Source organism: Mesoplodon bidens (assembly GCF_964165515.1).
Source record: "Mesoplodon bidens genome assembly, chromosome: 2".
Classification (NCBI taxonomy): Eukaryota; Metazoa; Chordata; class Mammalia; order Artiodactyla; family Ziphiidae; genus Mesoplodon; species Mesoplodon bidens.
This window is the reverse complement of record NC_138177.1, coordinates 117,471,694-117,488,917: the sequence shown is the minus strand read 5'-3', so window position 1 is coordinate 117,488,917 and position 17,224 is coordinate 117,471,694. Positions and strand designations below refer to the sequence as shown.

General features: G+C 35.1%; 1 protein-coding gene across 2 annotated transcripts in view; it reads right to left on the bottom strand.

The window, feature by feature from the left end:
- The window catches only part of ADGRL4 (adhesion G protein-coupled receptor L4), a 121,652-nt gene that overhangs the window by 21,121 nt on the left and 83,307 nt on the right, over positions 1-17,224 (bottom strand). For both annotated transcript variants that reach the window (XM_081224714.1, XM_081224713.1), the window contains 4 exons: positions 14,002-14,175; positions 12,576-12,779; positions 10,259-10,479; positions 10,061-10,127 (listed from right to left, as the gene is read on the bottom strand). In XM_081224714.1, the coding sequence (XP_081080840.1) occupies positions 10,061-10,127; positions 10,259-10,479; positions 12,576-12,779; positions 14,002-14,175 (666 nt within the window). The remainder of the gene's footprint in view (positions 1-10,060; positions 10,128-10,258; positions 10,480-12,575; positions 12,780-14,001; positions 14,176-17,224) is intronic.

Sequence of the window (17,224 nt, the reverse complement as noted above, 5' to 3'; positions counted from 1 at the left end):
ATGAGCTTGCCTCTACCATTCAGTTGTTGGGTGATTCTGAGTAAACTGCTTAATCTCTATAAGCCTTAAAGTAAGCTTCCACTTATTTAAAATACAGTCAAGGGCTTCCCTGGTGTCGCAGTGGTTGATAGTCTGCCTGCCGATGCAGGAGATGTGGGTTCGTGCCCTGGTCCGGGAAGATCCCACATGCCACGGAGCGGCTGTGCCCGTGAGCCATGACCGCTGAGCCTGCACCTCCAGAGCCTGTGCTCCGCAATGGGAAAGGCCACAACAGTGAGAGACCCGCGTACCGCAAAAAAAAAAAAAAAAAAAAAAAAAAAAAACAACAGTCAAAATTGCGGCTCTTACCCAAATGAGTGTGAATGAATCTCTAATGAATAAAGGCTGTGCACTAACACTGAACAACTTGGGATCTCTTTTTGAACAGAAACCATCAGGAGGCATGTTTTTTTTTCATCAGAAGGAATTGTAAATATTCCTTTCTTGGGAAGCCCTGAAACTAGAAACAACATTTTTATATGAGAAACAGAAATCAAGACAGAGAGACGCAGATAGTCCATTCTCTCAGAATGAGTAGTTAATATTTTGCAGAGAGTACTGAAGGGGACAGAGGGACATGATACATAATTACAGGGAAGATTAAATATTTTCAGATGTGTAGAACAAGAGCTCAGCAAATGCTAACAAAGACTGATTCAAATAAGGGTTCACTCTTGTTGCAGACCAGCTTGGGTAAGGACGCTGTATTACACTAAGAGGATGAACAGAAGTAGAAGAATGATCAGAATATGTAGTGTGCTCTTGGCTAAAGTTAAGTATTTTTATGTATTCTTACTGAGTAGTAGCTTGAAGATTTCATTTGTTAGCTACACAAGAATGTACGTAATTTGCTTTAGTTTAACCAGTTCTCAAGGAATTGGTACACTTCTTTAAAAAGTTATAAATAGTAGAACCCCCATAGGTATTTATAAATAGATGTCAAGATTATAGTTACTAGATCTAGTGAAAATCTAGTAAAACATTATCTCTTATTACATGCTATTCCTACCTTAATTTCGATGTATTACCAAAGCTTTTGGGAAGATTAACTGAGATGCTAAAAGGGTTTTGTAAAGATTAAAAGACTACACAAACATAAAGTGAACAATAATTCTAATTGACAGTCTTGCTCTACCAACATCCCTAGTGTTTCCCCCTCACCATTTCATTATGTAACATCCCTCAATGTAAAGTTGCATTTATATGAAAATACCAGGGATGAATTTCACCTTGGCTGGTGAAATTCTAATTGAGCTGGTTATTTCTTATTGGGTTTGAGAGACCCAAGGGGTTTCTATTTTTATTTTTTTTTGGATCGATAAGTTTTATGAAGTTATTCAAATTTTATGAAATTTTTTAGTACAAGTCCCAAGAAGATTACCTGTGAAGGTATTTCTGGTAAGAATATAGCTCCCATGAATGGGAATACATTGAAAACTACAAATGTATTATTTATGTTGTTCTTCTTTAGCACCACTTTTACTTTTTTTAAATTCCAGCTACCTGTTTCAAGAAGGTCAGAATAATATGAAAAAGTAGCTAAACGTTATAGGCTTTGAAGTTCTTATTAATACATAATATGGAGAAAAGGGTAGAATACCGAAGTGCCTTGAACCACAGAGGTCACTAAAGATGCATCTAACAAATATGATGCCATTAAATTAACACATGTAATTAAAATGTTATCAATGTAATTAAAATTATTATCCACAATTTAAAGTTTACAATGAATAGTGCTTCTAATATAGCTTCAATGGGGTCATCTAAAGGACATTGCCCAAACTATGATTTTAATTCTCTTCCTTATATTTATACCATTTAAAGAAAGCTGCATATGCACTCCTATAAAATATACTTATAATCTAAGTCTACACTAGTAGCTCCCAGTCAAGAGAGTTGAGAGTATTGCCCCCCATAGGACATTTGGTTGTGTCCGGAGACAGTTTTGGTTGTCATACCCAGGTGGTAATGGTGGAGCTGGTGGTGATGGTAGAAGCCAGAGATGTGGCTAAACTTTCATACAGCACAGGCCCCACAACAAAGATTTGGTCCTACATGTTAATGATGTCACTGTTGCAGAATCTTGATCTATCATAATTCTTCCTTTCAGTTTATATATTCCGATTTATCCACTAGACACCACAGTAGATAAAATTATCTAGTGTTGGCAAAAATGTCAGAAAACAGACATTCTTATATATTGTCAATGGAAGTATCAATTGAAGTAAATGTTTCAGAGGCAATTTGAGAATTTAAAAATCTGCCTCTACTTGCATTTGTACCTTTTTTAAAAATTGAAGTTTAGTTGACTTACAATATTACATTAGTTTCAGGTGTACAAAAGAGTGATTTGATATTTTTATACATTATGTACCATACAAAGTTATTACAATATTATTGACTATATTCCCTGTGCTGTACATTATACTTCTAAAAAGTACTTCATAACAAATTTATATAATGGATATATGTAACTGTATTGAAACAATTCTCTTGCAGTATTATTTGTAAGAAGAAAATCAATAAGGAAGTGGTTAAATAAATTAGATCATACTCATAATATGCAATGATAAAAAATGGTAGAATTGTATGTTCTGTCAAGGAAGGATGAATAAGATACATTGCAGGTTATAAATAATTTGGGTTATTTGATTTTATAATCAAATTTCTTGCTTACATTTATACATATGTATATGCATATTTCTGTGTGGTATATATGTATTTGTGTGTGTGTGTGTATGCATAGCAAAAGTCCGGAAAGATACAAAGTAAATATTAAGCAAAAGAGTAGTCAGTCATGGAGAATATGAGTATGTTTTGAAATGTTCACTTTTTACTTTACATAGTCTTATAATATTTGCATTTCTTTCAAACTTGGGCAATTTGTGAAATTTAAAAAAATGTAATAAGAATACATCATATAATAATAAATATACATAAACATGGTCTGTCTTGTAAGGCTTATGTGAGGAATTCAGTTTTGAGTAGGTTTTATTAGTTATTTCCTAGTGAAAGGGAATTAAGACATTGTAGACATAATTTAGAACAATTAGAGGAGACCATCACAAAAAACTGAGTGGAATTCTGGGCAACCTAAAACTAAAAAGACGTGGGTAAAGGAGCAATATAGAAACACTGAATTATACGAGTTGTGATTTAAATTGAAATGAAAGCTCTCATTTTTAAAGAAAATGCCTTATTTGGACGCAGCTTAATTAGTATTTGCCTCAATCCAGCAAATTAAATTCTTCAATACTGAACATATCTATGAGAAACTTCAATTTCTACTTAAAAGTTAAATTATTTTCACAAACTCTTCTTTATATTTGTGTACTTGAATCTAATCATTTGCACAGTTTTACTTGAAAGAATTCAGCATGAAAGATTAAAAATACTGAAGAAAAGAAATAAATTATGTAAATTATCTTCAGTTTGCAGCTTGCTTTACAAAGATTTAGAAATCTCTTTCTTGTACAGTTCAATCTTTCAAAAGCATGGCTAGGTCTTTTCATGTATAGTTATAATCTTAACATTCTAAATGTAGCAATTCATAGATAGAATCAGTGGGGTCAGTGGTTCACACTTCAGAATTCTAAGAGATCCTTAATATTAATGAGTAAACACCTGAGGAAGTACTTTTATTTGATCAATGCCGAAAATGTTGCTGCTCAAATACCTAAGTAGTTAACACTTATCAGAGCAGATTGAAAACTTGAATCTTCCTTTGAAACAACATACCTAGGGGTAGAAAAAGCCACGAGTGTGAACTAATTCAGTGCTTATTCATTTACATATTATTTTAAAGGCATCATCATTATAACTCTAAACCAGTCATGCCCCAGGGCTCCATTCATAAAAACAAGCAAATATCATTTACTGGGAACTGGTTCTTACTCTACAGAAGAAATGCAAGGATTCCATGTAAGAATTAAACCCATTGCCAGTTGTTCTATAAAAATGTCTTTTCCAAGTACAAGTCTTCCCAGATTTATTCAGAGAAAGCTGAGAAAGCAATTTTGTCTCTCATTTAAAGCCAGGCATAACAAAGTCACCACTAATTATCTATTTAAATTTGAAGGCTCACTTACTTTTTATCTTTATTCTGGAAAATAAATACTATTTATTCTATTAAATTTTTATTGCTTCTCTTTAAGACATTTCACACTTTGTTTCATTTCAGTTAACGTTTTCCAGCAGAGTGTACTAGAGACTTTTAACAAATTCCATGTACAAACACAGTTATCATAATAATATCTTGCTATAATTAAACAAATGCTGTCATATCTTCACCAATATTTAAAAAATTAGGACTTATGCTTATATATATGTATATATGCATACACACACACACACTATATTGGCCGAACATACAGTACTTTGCATACAAAATTTTGCTGTGCAAATTATGGTTTTAAAATTAGTGTTTTAACTTAATTTTTAATACAAAAGGTAAAGCTAAGAAAGCTGAAGATTGTTCTCCAAATTACTGTGTATTTTCCTTTTTTAATTTTTAAAGAATAGATGCTTTTTCTAAAAAAATTGTTTTGTATTTACTATATCTTTGTTGTGTTGGGCTGGCATCATTATCTTCATCTTACATGTTAGGAATCCAGAACACAGAATAGTCATATAGCTTAAGAAAGATCACAGGGTGTTTCTTCTTGCCTTATTTATTACCATGGTCTTTATTAATGGATCAATTAAAATACACAAATAATTATTAAGGATTTGCTACCTTCTGTGTTCTGGAGTGATCAGTAAGAGGGCTGGTAGTTTTACAGTGTAGAGTCCACTCATGCATAGAGAATGCATTGTGAATGTGGCTGTGTAGAAAATTCATTTGCAACTCATTGGGCTGTGGCCCCTAAGGTCACACAACAAGTGGCACTGATTATTGAACAAGTTATGGGCAGTGAATCAAGAGACTCAGAGCTCTATGTTGGGTATTTGGATGTGGGAGATGAGTAGTGTAATGCAGACAGAAAATTATCATGTGAAACAAAACAAAGCATTAAAAGTACTATTTCGGGTTTGACTCAAAATTCTATGGGAGCAGGTTGAAGAAAGAGATTAGTTACAAATCTGGAAAGGTTTTCATGAAGTTGTGCAGTAATTAATGATAAGATTTCAGGCAGCAGAGTTTTGCACAAGGTTGTAGGATTATTGAGTGCAAAGAACCAAGAAAATATCCAAGGAATGGCAAATATTCTAAAGAGGATAAAGTTCTTAGGTGAGTTGTTTTGTGGAGATATGCAGTGTGAGAAAAGGCTGAAAATAGGCAGGGTTCAGCTAAATTACTGCGAACATTATACACCAGCCTATGGTATTTGGACTATAGGCAATGGGGAACTATTGGCAACGAGATGAAGAAGGTAGGTCATAGATTCAACTTCATGAACGTGAGTTCCAGCTCAGGTACTTACTAATTGTTCGGCAAACTGTGCAACCACTCTATGCCCCAATTTCCCCAACTTCAAAATAAAATAAACCACACACACACACACATACACACACACACATTTTTGAGTTGTTGAAGGATTAAGCTAAATGTGCTAACATATGGAGAATGTTTAGCTTAGTACCAGGAATATACAAGAGCTTAATATTAATGTTCTTATTTTTCTTATTAATTGTTTCCATTATGTGAGCTGAGTTTGGGGCAGTTTATTCTGGATAGATTAAAATGAAATGGTACAGAATGGCAGCAGAAAGACAGATTAGAAGGCAACTGAAAAAGTGGCAAGTTAAAATGAAAAGGTGAACTTTAGATTAAGACAGAACTAGTTTAAAGTTCTAGCCTCATTATTTATTTGTAGATTTCAGTGCCTTGGGCCAATCACCTAACATTTTGAATCAAATTTTATTTTTCATTAACTATAAAATCGGATGATGACAATGTAGGTGATTTAAGGAGATTGAGTATTGAAGTATTAGCTGTCTGTTTTTAAAATTAGTAGCTGCTCAACAAACTGTGAATTTTAAAAAAGTCATATTATTGTTATTAATACTATAATCTTAGTAAGGAATAACAATGACTCAAAGGGATAACAAAGGCCTGACTGTGAAAGTAGAGAAGAAATGGATAAGTTTATGGAGGTAAAAATTTGGTAAATAGTTAATGACATGTAGACTAGGGAGTCATGGGTCTATGAAAAGATGATTCTTGAATATTCTTTTTTTTTTTTTTAATAATGTCATATGTCAATTGCACCTCCGTTTTATTTTATTTTTTTTAATTTTTATTTATTTATTTATGGCTGTGTTGGGTCTTCGTTTCTGTGCGAGGGCTTTCTCTAGTTGTGGCAAGTGGGGGTCACTCCTCATCACGGTGCGCGGGCCTCTCACTATCGCGGCCTCTCTTGTTGAGGAGCACAGGCTCCAGACGCGCAGGCTCCGTAATTGTGGCTCACGGGGCCAGCCGCTCTGTGGCACGTGGGATCTTCCCAGACCAGGGCTTGAACCCGTGTGTCCTGCATTGGCAGGCGGACTCTCAACCACTGCGCCACCAGGGAAGCCCCTTGAATATTCTTGATAAAAGACAGATGATGATAATTTTGTGATTTCTGGTACTGCCTTATTTACAATAGCAACTCTTTTGTCTGTGCCCTTTGTTTTCCTTCCAAAGGAATCTGGCACGCTTACAGGGCTGCTTGGGAGACACTTAAGTTCACACAAAGAATCCACTGTTTGGAAAGTATACTCTGCTTCTCTCCCCATCCACAAACGAGTTCCTCATCTCCATGATGACTTCCTCTTCCACATCTCACTGGTATCACTTATATTTTATTATATGATATTCTTTGTCATTTGTTTCATCTTGCTTTCTTCTCATTGATACTATAGTGGGCAGGGGGTAATTCTTATATTTCCTTTGTTCTCCCATCATGCCCAGACCACCCAATTAACATGGTGACCTTAATGATATGGATTGGCCTCCTGTTCTACCAGAATATCCCCAAACACAGGATGACAATTTTCAATTCAGTAAATCTGTATAGGTGACTGTTGGGGTGGCATGGTTGATTCTAGGATACGTTCCTTCATAGATAAAGCTCAGCTCCTCTGCTGCTGGGGGCTGGAAGGGTCTGATCAGCTCTTGCGGATGGAGAGAACTTCACGACATCACTTTGGTTTAGGTTGGTTCTTATTACTGTTGGTAATCCTGGCTTATGTGATGGCTTAAACTTAGATGGTATATGTGATTTTTTTTAGTGTTTATAGTATTTCATTTCCACCTTGGCCCCTATCATTTTTCAGAGAGGGTCAGCCACGCCACCATTCAACATCACCTGTGCTCAGCCTATTTTCTTGCTGTGTATAATTTCACTTGATCTGACAACCTTCTGGGCAGCACTACAACTTTTCTTCCCCTCTCTAACTTTTCTGTGCTTATAGGATAGCTGAAGCCTTTGTGCGTTCGCCCCGTCATTTTATTCCCAGGCACACTCTACAATAATCCTTTTCCTCCCTGCTGTCAAGGGGATACTCCAACAAGCATGCAGCCTGCAGGAAACTAAAAGCAAGTCTAGGCTCTATGTTCACACTTGACCCAAAGTCAGGGGACATATGTCAAGCTGTCATAAACATTGTTCATATATTGCTCTTGTATATCAAGGAGAAATGAAAATTCCACAGTCACATCAATCTGGGATTGAGATGAGAGTTTTACTCTTACTATTTCTGATTCCATTCTTTACAAACCTTTTGGAGTACTCCTCCACAACTTGTCTTCATGGAGGTGGGGGAGTACTTTTTTATTTTTTTTCACTGGCAGGGTAAGGAAAAGCTTTTCATAGAGAACAATGCACTCCCTCAAAGACCAAGGATTCCTAACTCCAAGACACAACTCTCTCAGCCCCACTCTTTAGTCCCCTTACTGGGCTACAGCTGGTCCTACTGTCTCTTTGAAAGACCCATGGGAAGTGTCAGGTCCAAACTATTGGTGGCTCTTTTTCATATGTCTGGGTGCTCAATATTTCTTTTACTTTATCTTTGAATGCAATACTATTCTGGGACAACAGGAAAACGTTTACTTACTGTTGTATCATACAGCTGAATAATAATAATAGTAATAATATGCCAGCATTAGCACAGAAAGCCAGAGATCACTAGAGTAAAGGAATTCACTTCCATTCAATAATTACTTAAAGAATTTCTGCTGTTTTCAAAGATATAAAAAAGATAAACAGTATTCAGTTTTAGACTCAACTGAAAGGCCTTATCCATTTCTTAAGTAGCCTGACCCTCTAGTTAAATGGAATGATTATCATACAGAAACCGTATGGAAGATATATTGGTTCATTAATTTCAGACTAGGACAGTGTGACATTGTTCATTTAGGCTTCTAGGAAAGTTTACAGGACTCATTTTTAGATAAGCCCATCTAAAGTCTGTCCATCTTACTATAAGATAATCCAAAGTTATCTTTTCCCTTATAGAAGCAAAAGTAAAAAAAAATAATAATTTCAGGGAACACTTTCTATTTCTTACTTTAGAGAAATATGCTCCTATTTTTCCTGTTTTCAGTAACTTTCTAGCCCACTACTTTCCTCTAAACTCTAAGAATCACTGATCCAAAGAACTTTCACTTATACAAAACAATATGAGAGATGGTCCACTCTGTAGAGAAGGAATCAGTAAAATTAGAAAATGTAGACAGTGCTTTCACACAAAATACTCATATCAGGGCAACACATGAAAATATATGGATGGGACACATTCAGCCTCTATTCTCATGTGGGTAGAAAATTTTGGAATTCTAAATAAACTAACTCTAAAACTGTTTTAGCTGAAATCTTGCCAATGTTTTCTTTTTATATTACTAGATTCACTGTGAGAATTATAAACAATTTTCTGTGATGATTAGGAAATATAGTTACTGAATGCACTTTATTTCACCCACACCATTAAAAAGTAAACCTTGAAGAAAATTCTCTGCTTTGCATTTCAAGTCTTTCTCCATTTAGCAGCTTCCTCACACCCATAAAAACACATGGGGAGGGGTTTTCCTGGTGGCGCAGTGGTTGATAGTCCGCCTGCCGATTCAGGGGACACAGGTTCGTGCCATTGGGCCCGTGAGCCATGGCCGCTGAGCCTGCACATCCGGAGCCTGTGCTCCACAACGGGAGAGGCCACAACAGTGAGAGGCCCACGTATTGTGCAAAAAAAAAAAAAAATCAACAACAACAAAAAACACATGAGGAGTGAATGAGAGGAAAAAAATTCAAAAAAGATAGCTAGCTTATGGTCAAAACATATGAGACAAAGTTGTCCAAAATATTGTCACAACTCCTCCATTGACAATTCATTCTATTGTAGAGCCTTGTCAGACCTCCCAGATTCATTGACAGACTATTATAATCAGAGAGGCTTTGTAAACTTACGGCACTTAGAAATGCTCTGGAGACATATAAAATTGTCTTTATTTAGAATGGAACATATAACACCTGCCAAATTTGTAGGTTTGAAACCACTTCCAATAAGAATTAAAAGGTCCTCTTCCCAGCTGAAATAGGGCTATAAATATATGACTTGCCTGCTCATGGGAAATAGTGGGTTCTTGTCTCTGATGTCACAATTTAGTTTAAAATCACTTTCGTGATGACAGGGTACATAAGGATGATAAAACTATAAAGATGACAGTCTAATCTTCAAAGATTGCTGATCATTGATAAAAGATTAAATAACATAAACATCTGAAATGCCAGATTATCAGCTGGTTGGCACACTCTCAGTATTGAAGTATGCTGAGATACTACTGATAAGTGAAAAATGCTTTTTCTACATGTAATGCAAAAATACATCCTCCCAAGAGGGGCAAATGAATTATAATAGCTTTGAGTTTAAAATGTATATTTTTTCTCAATAGTGATGTAATATATGTCCAGTATTAATAAATGATTTATTGTAAAGTGCTTAAAATTATTTTTCCCCTCAAAGTAATGCCTGATTGTTGAGAATTTTAAGCACCCTTAAATTGTAACTTTTTTTGAATTCTAGCTGCAATTTTATATATACTTACAAGAATGATTAGACATGCTGGTCCTATAAAACTCCAAATAAAGTTGTTTTCTGTGCTAAGCCAACATCTGAAAAGTAAATAAGAGATAAAATCTATATATATATGCTTGTATGTACTTCAACAAAGCAAAATTTTCAATGATATACAAAGCTTATTCGGAATTGCATTCCAAATATTTATGAGATCATCTTAACTTACACTTTGGTGGTGCCATAATACCTATATCCTAATGATGCTGAAAATCCAACTACCACAGCTGGGCTGAGATAGCCAAAGATATAAAAATTCTTGTGCAAAAATCCCTTGTTGTAGATGACTCCTACAACAATGAGATAGAGGTGGATGCCTTCAATGCACATCCATGCAAAGGCAGCTAAAAAGAAGTAATGCAGAAGCCCGGCAATGATGGAACAGAAGAGCTAGAAAGCAAAGAAAGAAACCATAAGCAATGTTCACTTTAACATTATTGTAACATAAAATCTTGACTTTCTCCATAAATTATGCCATTTTATATAATGCTTGGTCACATTAAAATATTCTTGTCAAGCATCAGTTTTTTAAATTGTACCATTTCCAACTTAAAAGAACTGTGCTTCATCAGTATGAAACATTCACCAGTCCTGTAATAGAACTAAGTTGCTGTTCTTGTCCGGAGATTTATACTTTTTATACACTTATATTATGTGATAAATTATGGATTAGTCACATGATTATCTCACAGTGACTGTTATGATTTGAGTTGATTTCTGTTTTGGAGCTGCCTTTACTTTCCTTTATTTTAATCATGCTCAAAGAATGAAAATTACTGCTAATACTATGTTAAACAAAACATCGTAAATAATTAAGAGAAGGCACTGAATTTGCAAAACAGACAAATGATGATATATTTTACAAAAATATCCGTTATATGATCACCTGAAGTTACAAGATTATCAGGTAAATTTGAGACGGATTTCAGGTAAATATTATTTATTAGTATTGACTTCACACTTAGAACTAGAGTTAGGCTTATAAGAAATAACAGAAAATATAATAGTTATACACTTCTGTAGTAATAGAACTAACACAATCTATTACTGGTGAGATAACATAACATTTACATACTTATTGCACTTAATAAAATAGAGTATAATTCAAACATAATGAGATTACCTATAAAAATATATTCGAGAGTACTATATAAGGTTGGGAATGGTGACTAAAATTTGGGAACAACTTCAGTGAGGAAGGGAGATTTGAAATACGGCTTTAAAATGGGAAGAATTTGATAGGTGAAATAGAATTGAAAATAAACACTGGTGAAATAGAATTGTAAATAAACACTGCAAGGAATAGTTTTGTGGTGAGGATGATGGTGGGGTGAAGTTGAAGGAGGAATTGGGCTTTGGAGGATAGTGGGAGGTACACAGAATTGACAGGCATTATAAATACCACTGCAAAACAAACAAACAAGCAAAAACATACGGAGTTTACAGTCTCCTGTAGGCTATTTAAAATAGGTGCTTTGTGGCATCTACTTCAGAAGAAAACCTTGATAACTGATGGTTAGTCTCAGTACTTGAAAGATGACTAATAAGAATGGAAATATGGAGGCAATTTAATGTTTTGTGGCCATGTTGATGCACTTCTCTGGTCTCCAGCTGCAGGGCGGGCTGCAGCTGCTATACAGGAAAGCCACTGATGTGCTCATGTTTCCTGATGGCTGCTGACAGCCACTGACTGAGCACAGCAAGACATTCTTGTTCTTGAGAGACCTGCCATGTGACTTTGGCCGAGGGTCTTCTCAAAGGACTCCTTGACAGGCAAACTGGGCTTTCCTTAGAACTGCACGGCTGTGTAAAGCGCTTCTACTCACTCATCCTTTCACCTTTCTTTCCTTCACTCAGACTCAGGCCTGCAACTTGGTCTGATGGCTCTCCAAGTCTCTCTCTTCCTGTTTTCTCTCATAGCCATTTCGCTTAATAAATTTATTGCTTGTTTTAACCCATTTTAGTGTCTGCTTCGAGGATGACCCAGACTAGCTCAAGATGGAAACGATTTGATAAAGCTCTAGATCAATAATGGTGGAAAACGGTTAGAAAAGTGCATTTACTAGGTTGAGCTAATTCATCATATTTCAACCTATGAACCTTAGCCACTTTTGTGTTCCATCCCTGTCTTGAGAGAAACATTTTTTCCAACTCTCTCTCTCTCCCCTCTCTCTCCCCTCCGTTTTTGTTTAATGCCCATGTAAAAACAAACCAAAACAAAACAAAAAACAAAATAAGGTCATTTCTTCAGTTTGTTGACAAGTTTTTGCAGTTCATCATAATGAGAGCCACTGTGGTTAATGGAATTACTAAGCAAGTTGCTCAGATATGTTAGCATTCTCAAACTTAGAAACACCTTAAGAACAAAGTATATCATGTATTTGCCCCATTAAGCCCTTAATTCCAATTCATGTTTCTATGACATATATATTTAGGAAAGTAAAACTTTAGAATATAAAAATAGAGAGTAAGTGAGATCTACATACCTTATTAGTATTTGTATTGATCCCAACAAGAAAAACAAGTTCAGCAAGGAATAGGCTACAGCAGAGATTTTTGTGAATTGTTGTCCTGGTGCTTTGAATTTCACTGAAGAACCAGAAGGTAAAAATGCATATGGCAAGGCAAATCAGTGAAATAATTATTCCTAGTTGAGTGATCCTTGTAAGAATATTATAATCTTTAATACCCTAAGGGAAAATAATAATACAACTGTTAAAAGAATAACTCAGTAGCTCATCAAAGGAACTACAACATATAATGAACTTCGCTTTTTGGTGAAACATTAAACTGTTCATAAAATGTAAAAATACAAATGTGCATTTAGATGAGAAATTTTTGTACTTTTGAAAATGTTCAACATTCAGAAAATCTGATATAAATCACGTAACACTTTAACAGTTCTGTAATTAGTGATTTTTTTTCCTTAAGCATAGTATATGTTAGTATATGGTTTAACAATGATATCACCATCAGTTTCTTGGTATTAGAAAGGCAATTCATTGTTGTAATGTGAAAATGGTTAATTAAAGCAGCTTTATCAGTGGTAAGAACAAGTAATTTCTATGCAGTAATTCATTTAAACATATTAAACAAAGGTATCAGAAATGCTGAATATATAGAATAACAAAACAGTATAGTTGCGAGACTTTGAAATGGGAAAGGATGGTTTCACTCCAACCAGATGGTTTTAAGAGGCATCTTTGTTTATTTAACATTCAGAAAAAAAATCATCTTTGTCACTGACATTAGGGTTAGGCAGATTTATTTAGTCACGATATGTATTTGATGGATTTTAAGTATTGTATGGAAATGAGCCTGTAATCTAAAGATTCCAATACAAGGATATAAAATAAAAACCTATATAATGTAAAAGCAAGATATTACTGAAGTAAAATACATATTATGAAGCTATTCACCTTAGAAAGATTTTAAAAGATTTAAAAATCTTGCGGGGTTCTACATTATTAAAACATGGTATTTGTTATGAATGTGTTAATACTTATTGACCAGGTATCAAATATTTTTAATGAATTTGTCATCAGTAAAAATAAACTTTCAATACAAAGGCAAAAGCCCTTAAAGTCCATGATACTTTAAAATGTATAAATGGTCCTTAAAAGACGCATTAAAAACTAAGAGTCAATGGATAGATATTTAATACACAATCTACTAGATATTATAGATTAGGTAAGTCTTACACTAAAAATAACCAAAGATCCAAACTAGATATGTCATAGAAGGCAGGTAAGAAAAGAAAGACTTAAAAAAAGGTAATGTTGAGATTGTATCAGTAAATTAAATATGCTATTTACACCCAAAGAAAACATATAAAAATTAAATATTCTCTTGAATGGCATAAAGAAGAAGAAAAAAACAGATTTATAAATATGACTTGGAAAATTGGCTTACAATAGAAGAACCAGAAGACATCAAAATTGCAAAATGTGTCAGGTGGTTACAGCGGCATGAGGTGTGGGTCTCATTCGAGTATGTCAGCTCACAGCCCTCCGAAGACCAGCTGCCATTCATGGTGTCAGGTAAGTAGTTCCAAAATGCACATTGACTCCTATACTTACCTGTGGTCTGAAAAAGAGACATTTTACTGATGGGAAAAAGAGAAAAAGTTATACATACAACATCATTTTGGTTATATTTAAAATACCATTTTGCATAGCAATATAATTAAAACCATGCCTAAAAAGTAAAGCATAAAATCAATGCTAATAAGTGAATGCTACTGTTGTGTGAAAAAATTGAAGTTTATACTGCAACCATGCTATATTTTATCAATCCTGTGTCACGAATTTGTGAGAATTATTGTCAATTGAGATCATGTATGTCATTTAGAATGATGCATGACATATCTCATTATCTTCAGTAAATGTTTATTGAATATGCACTAGATATTAGTCATCGATCCAGGTGCTAAAAATACAGCACTGAACAAAAGAAAAAAGTGTTTGCGTTTTTGTTTTTTGTTTTTTGTTTGCGTTGTGTTTTTTGTTTTGTTTTGTTTGCAGTACGCCGGCCTCTCATTGTCGTGACCTCTCCCACGGAGCACAGGCTCCGGACGCGCAGGCTCAGCGGCCATGGCTCATGGGCCCAGCTGCTCCGCGGCATGTGGGATCTTCCCGGACCGGGGCACTAACCCGTGTCCCCTGCATCGGCAGGCGGACTCTCAACCACTCTGCCACCAGGGAAGCCCCGTGTTTGCGTTATTGACCTTACATTCTAATGAGGAGATAAGAAATTATTAAACAAAATAAATAAGCCAGGGAAAGGAGAACAGAAGTAACCTGAGGAGGCTTTTCCTAGGAAATGACATTTAAGCAAATACTTCAATTAAGTGAGAGTGTGAGCCCTAAAGACTTGGGAACAGAGGGTTCCGTACAGTTTGAATGGAAAATGGAAAACCTCTGAAGTGAGACTCAATGAAGGTCTTCAAGAAACATCTAGAAGCCAGTGCAGTTCAAGCAATGAATGATGTAAAGAGTAGTGAGTGTAAGATCAGACATAGACAGGGGCTGATCAAATAGACTACAGGAAGGTTGTTCAATAAATAGCAGAGTTCTCCTTATCATATATTAATATTAACTAATCATAACACAATACCTAATGCACTGTACATTTTAATAAGTTATTCATAGAATGCTGTATACCTATGCTAGTGTCTTATAGAAATAAAAACTGTTTACAATTATATAACAATTTATAGTTAACTAGGTGCTTTCTTCCCTACTTTGTTTAATTTGATCCTCAAAAGAGCTCTGTGAGTGGGTATTGTGTTGAGAGACCAAGAGATGTCAAAAAATATATGCAAGACTAATCATTGATAAGTGGAGTAAAACAGAGCCAAATGCAAATCTTCAGACAACTATTCATTAAAGAAAATATTAGTTGAGTATCAAATATAGGCACTGTGTTAGGAGCCAGGGATTCTTAGTTGAAAAGATAAAGCATCTGCCCTCAAGGATGACAGAAGCCCAGATGATTTTAATACAATTAGACAGTTGTTTTAATGGCCTATATAGAAAATCCAACACTTAGATCAATGGTTGGAGCACTGGCCAATTTGATTGGAGTAAGTCTAGGAAGACAGTGATTGAACTAAAATTGGAGAGATGACAAGAAATTTTTTCAAAGAGGTCATGCTATGTGAAGAAAATTGAAACTCTACATCCAGTTCCCCCAAAACTGCCAGGAAAATACCCAATCCCACTCTTGTTAAAAAACAAACAGATAAGATAGAGGAGCCAGAAGGACCCTAGAATTGAGGAATTAGAGTCAGCTGAGAGTGCATCACTCAAAAAACGGGTTAAGTGAGGGTCTGTCTACATGCTGAGCACCCACCATTGCCCACCATTTTCTTTTTATTCTCCTAATCCTTGCAGTGAGCTTCTGTCTTTAGGCATGAGACTAAAAGTTTTCTGAGAAACTAAAGGCCAAAGAGAAATGACTTTTAGGTAGTGAACTTCAGGATCTTCCAGTGCAATGGCCAGAAACTAGCCTGATGATAACTCTCTAGGGAGGCATATCACTGCCACAAGCCACCTGAACACACAATCATCTTTCAAATGTCTCATTATTAGATATGGATGGATGGCCATGAACTACCAGACCTCCGAGGACACACTCTACCATGAAAGACAAAGAACAAAAAGCCAACAAGCCAAACTGAGGAAATCACGAGCAACATAATGTAGGGAGTAGAACACAGGTTTTTAAAAAAATATAAATACTACCACAGAGAAATACTGCACCCATGAAACAAAAATAGAGTTCAAAAAATAAGGGTGCTCAGTTATAATTAAGTATAAAGCAGAAGTAAAATATGTTAGCAGGAAAAAAAATAAAAATGTAAAGGAAAACTTAAAATGAAAAAAAGAAATACCCAGAGGCTCAGCTGGGGGTCCAATATTTACATAAGAATAACAAGAGAAGAGACCAGAGATACTGGAGAGGAAGAAATTAGCAAACAAATAATAATAGAAAATTCCGTAAAACTGAAGACCATACATTTTCAGACTGAACAGACTCACATAAATGCCTAGTACAATTAATAAAGAAAGATCCACACCAAGGTTCATCTTTGATTGAATCCTGAGAATAAAGATAAGATCTCAAAAGTTTGAGAGAGAGAGACAGATCATTTGCAAAAGAATGCAAATTTTAAGTAAAATATTAATTTCATGCAACTTCCCCAGGTTAACCTGGAAAGCTAGAAAAAAATGAGCAAGGCCTAGAAAATTCTGAAGAAAAAATTATTCACAATTTATAACTCTATACCATGGAATTTAAGTGCATGGATAAGATATAAATATAGTATATACTTAGCTAAAAAGGTAATGCAAGAGCTCAAAAACTTGACTTTCTGGGCACCTTTCTCAAGAGTCACTGGAGAATATACCAGCAAAATATAGAGATAAACCAAGAAAGAGGAATCATTGGTTCAAGGAAACATTGAATCTGACATAGGAGAGAAGAGAGTTGCATGCCCAGGATGACGGTGACAGAGATGTCCAGGCTGATAGCTATACAGAAGGCAAAGGGTAGACCATCCAGACAGGATCAAGTTCACAGAGGCCTAAAAAGGATGTCTCCAGAACATTAATTTAGCTGATAATCTTATGCA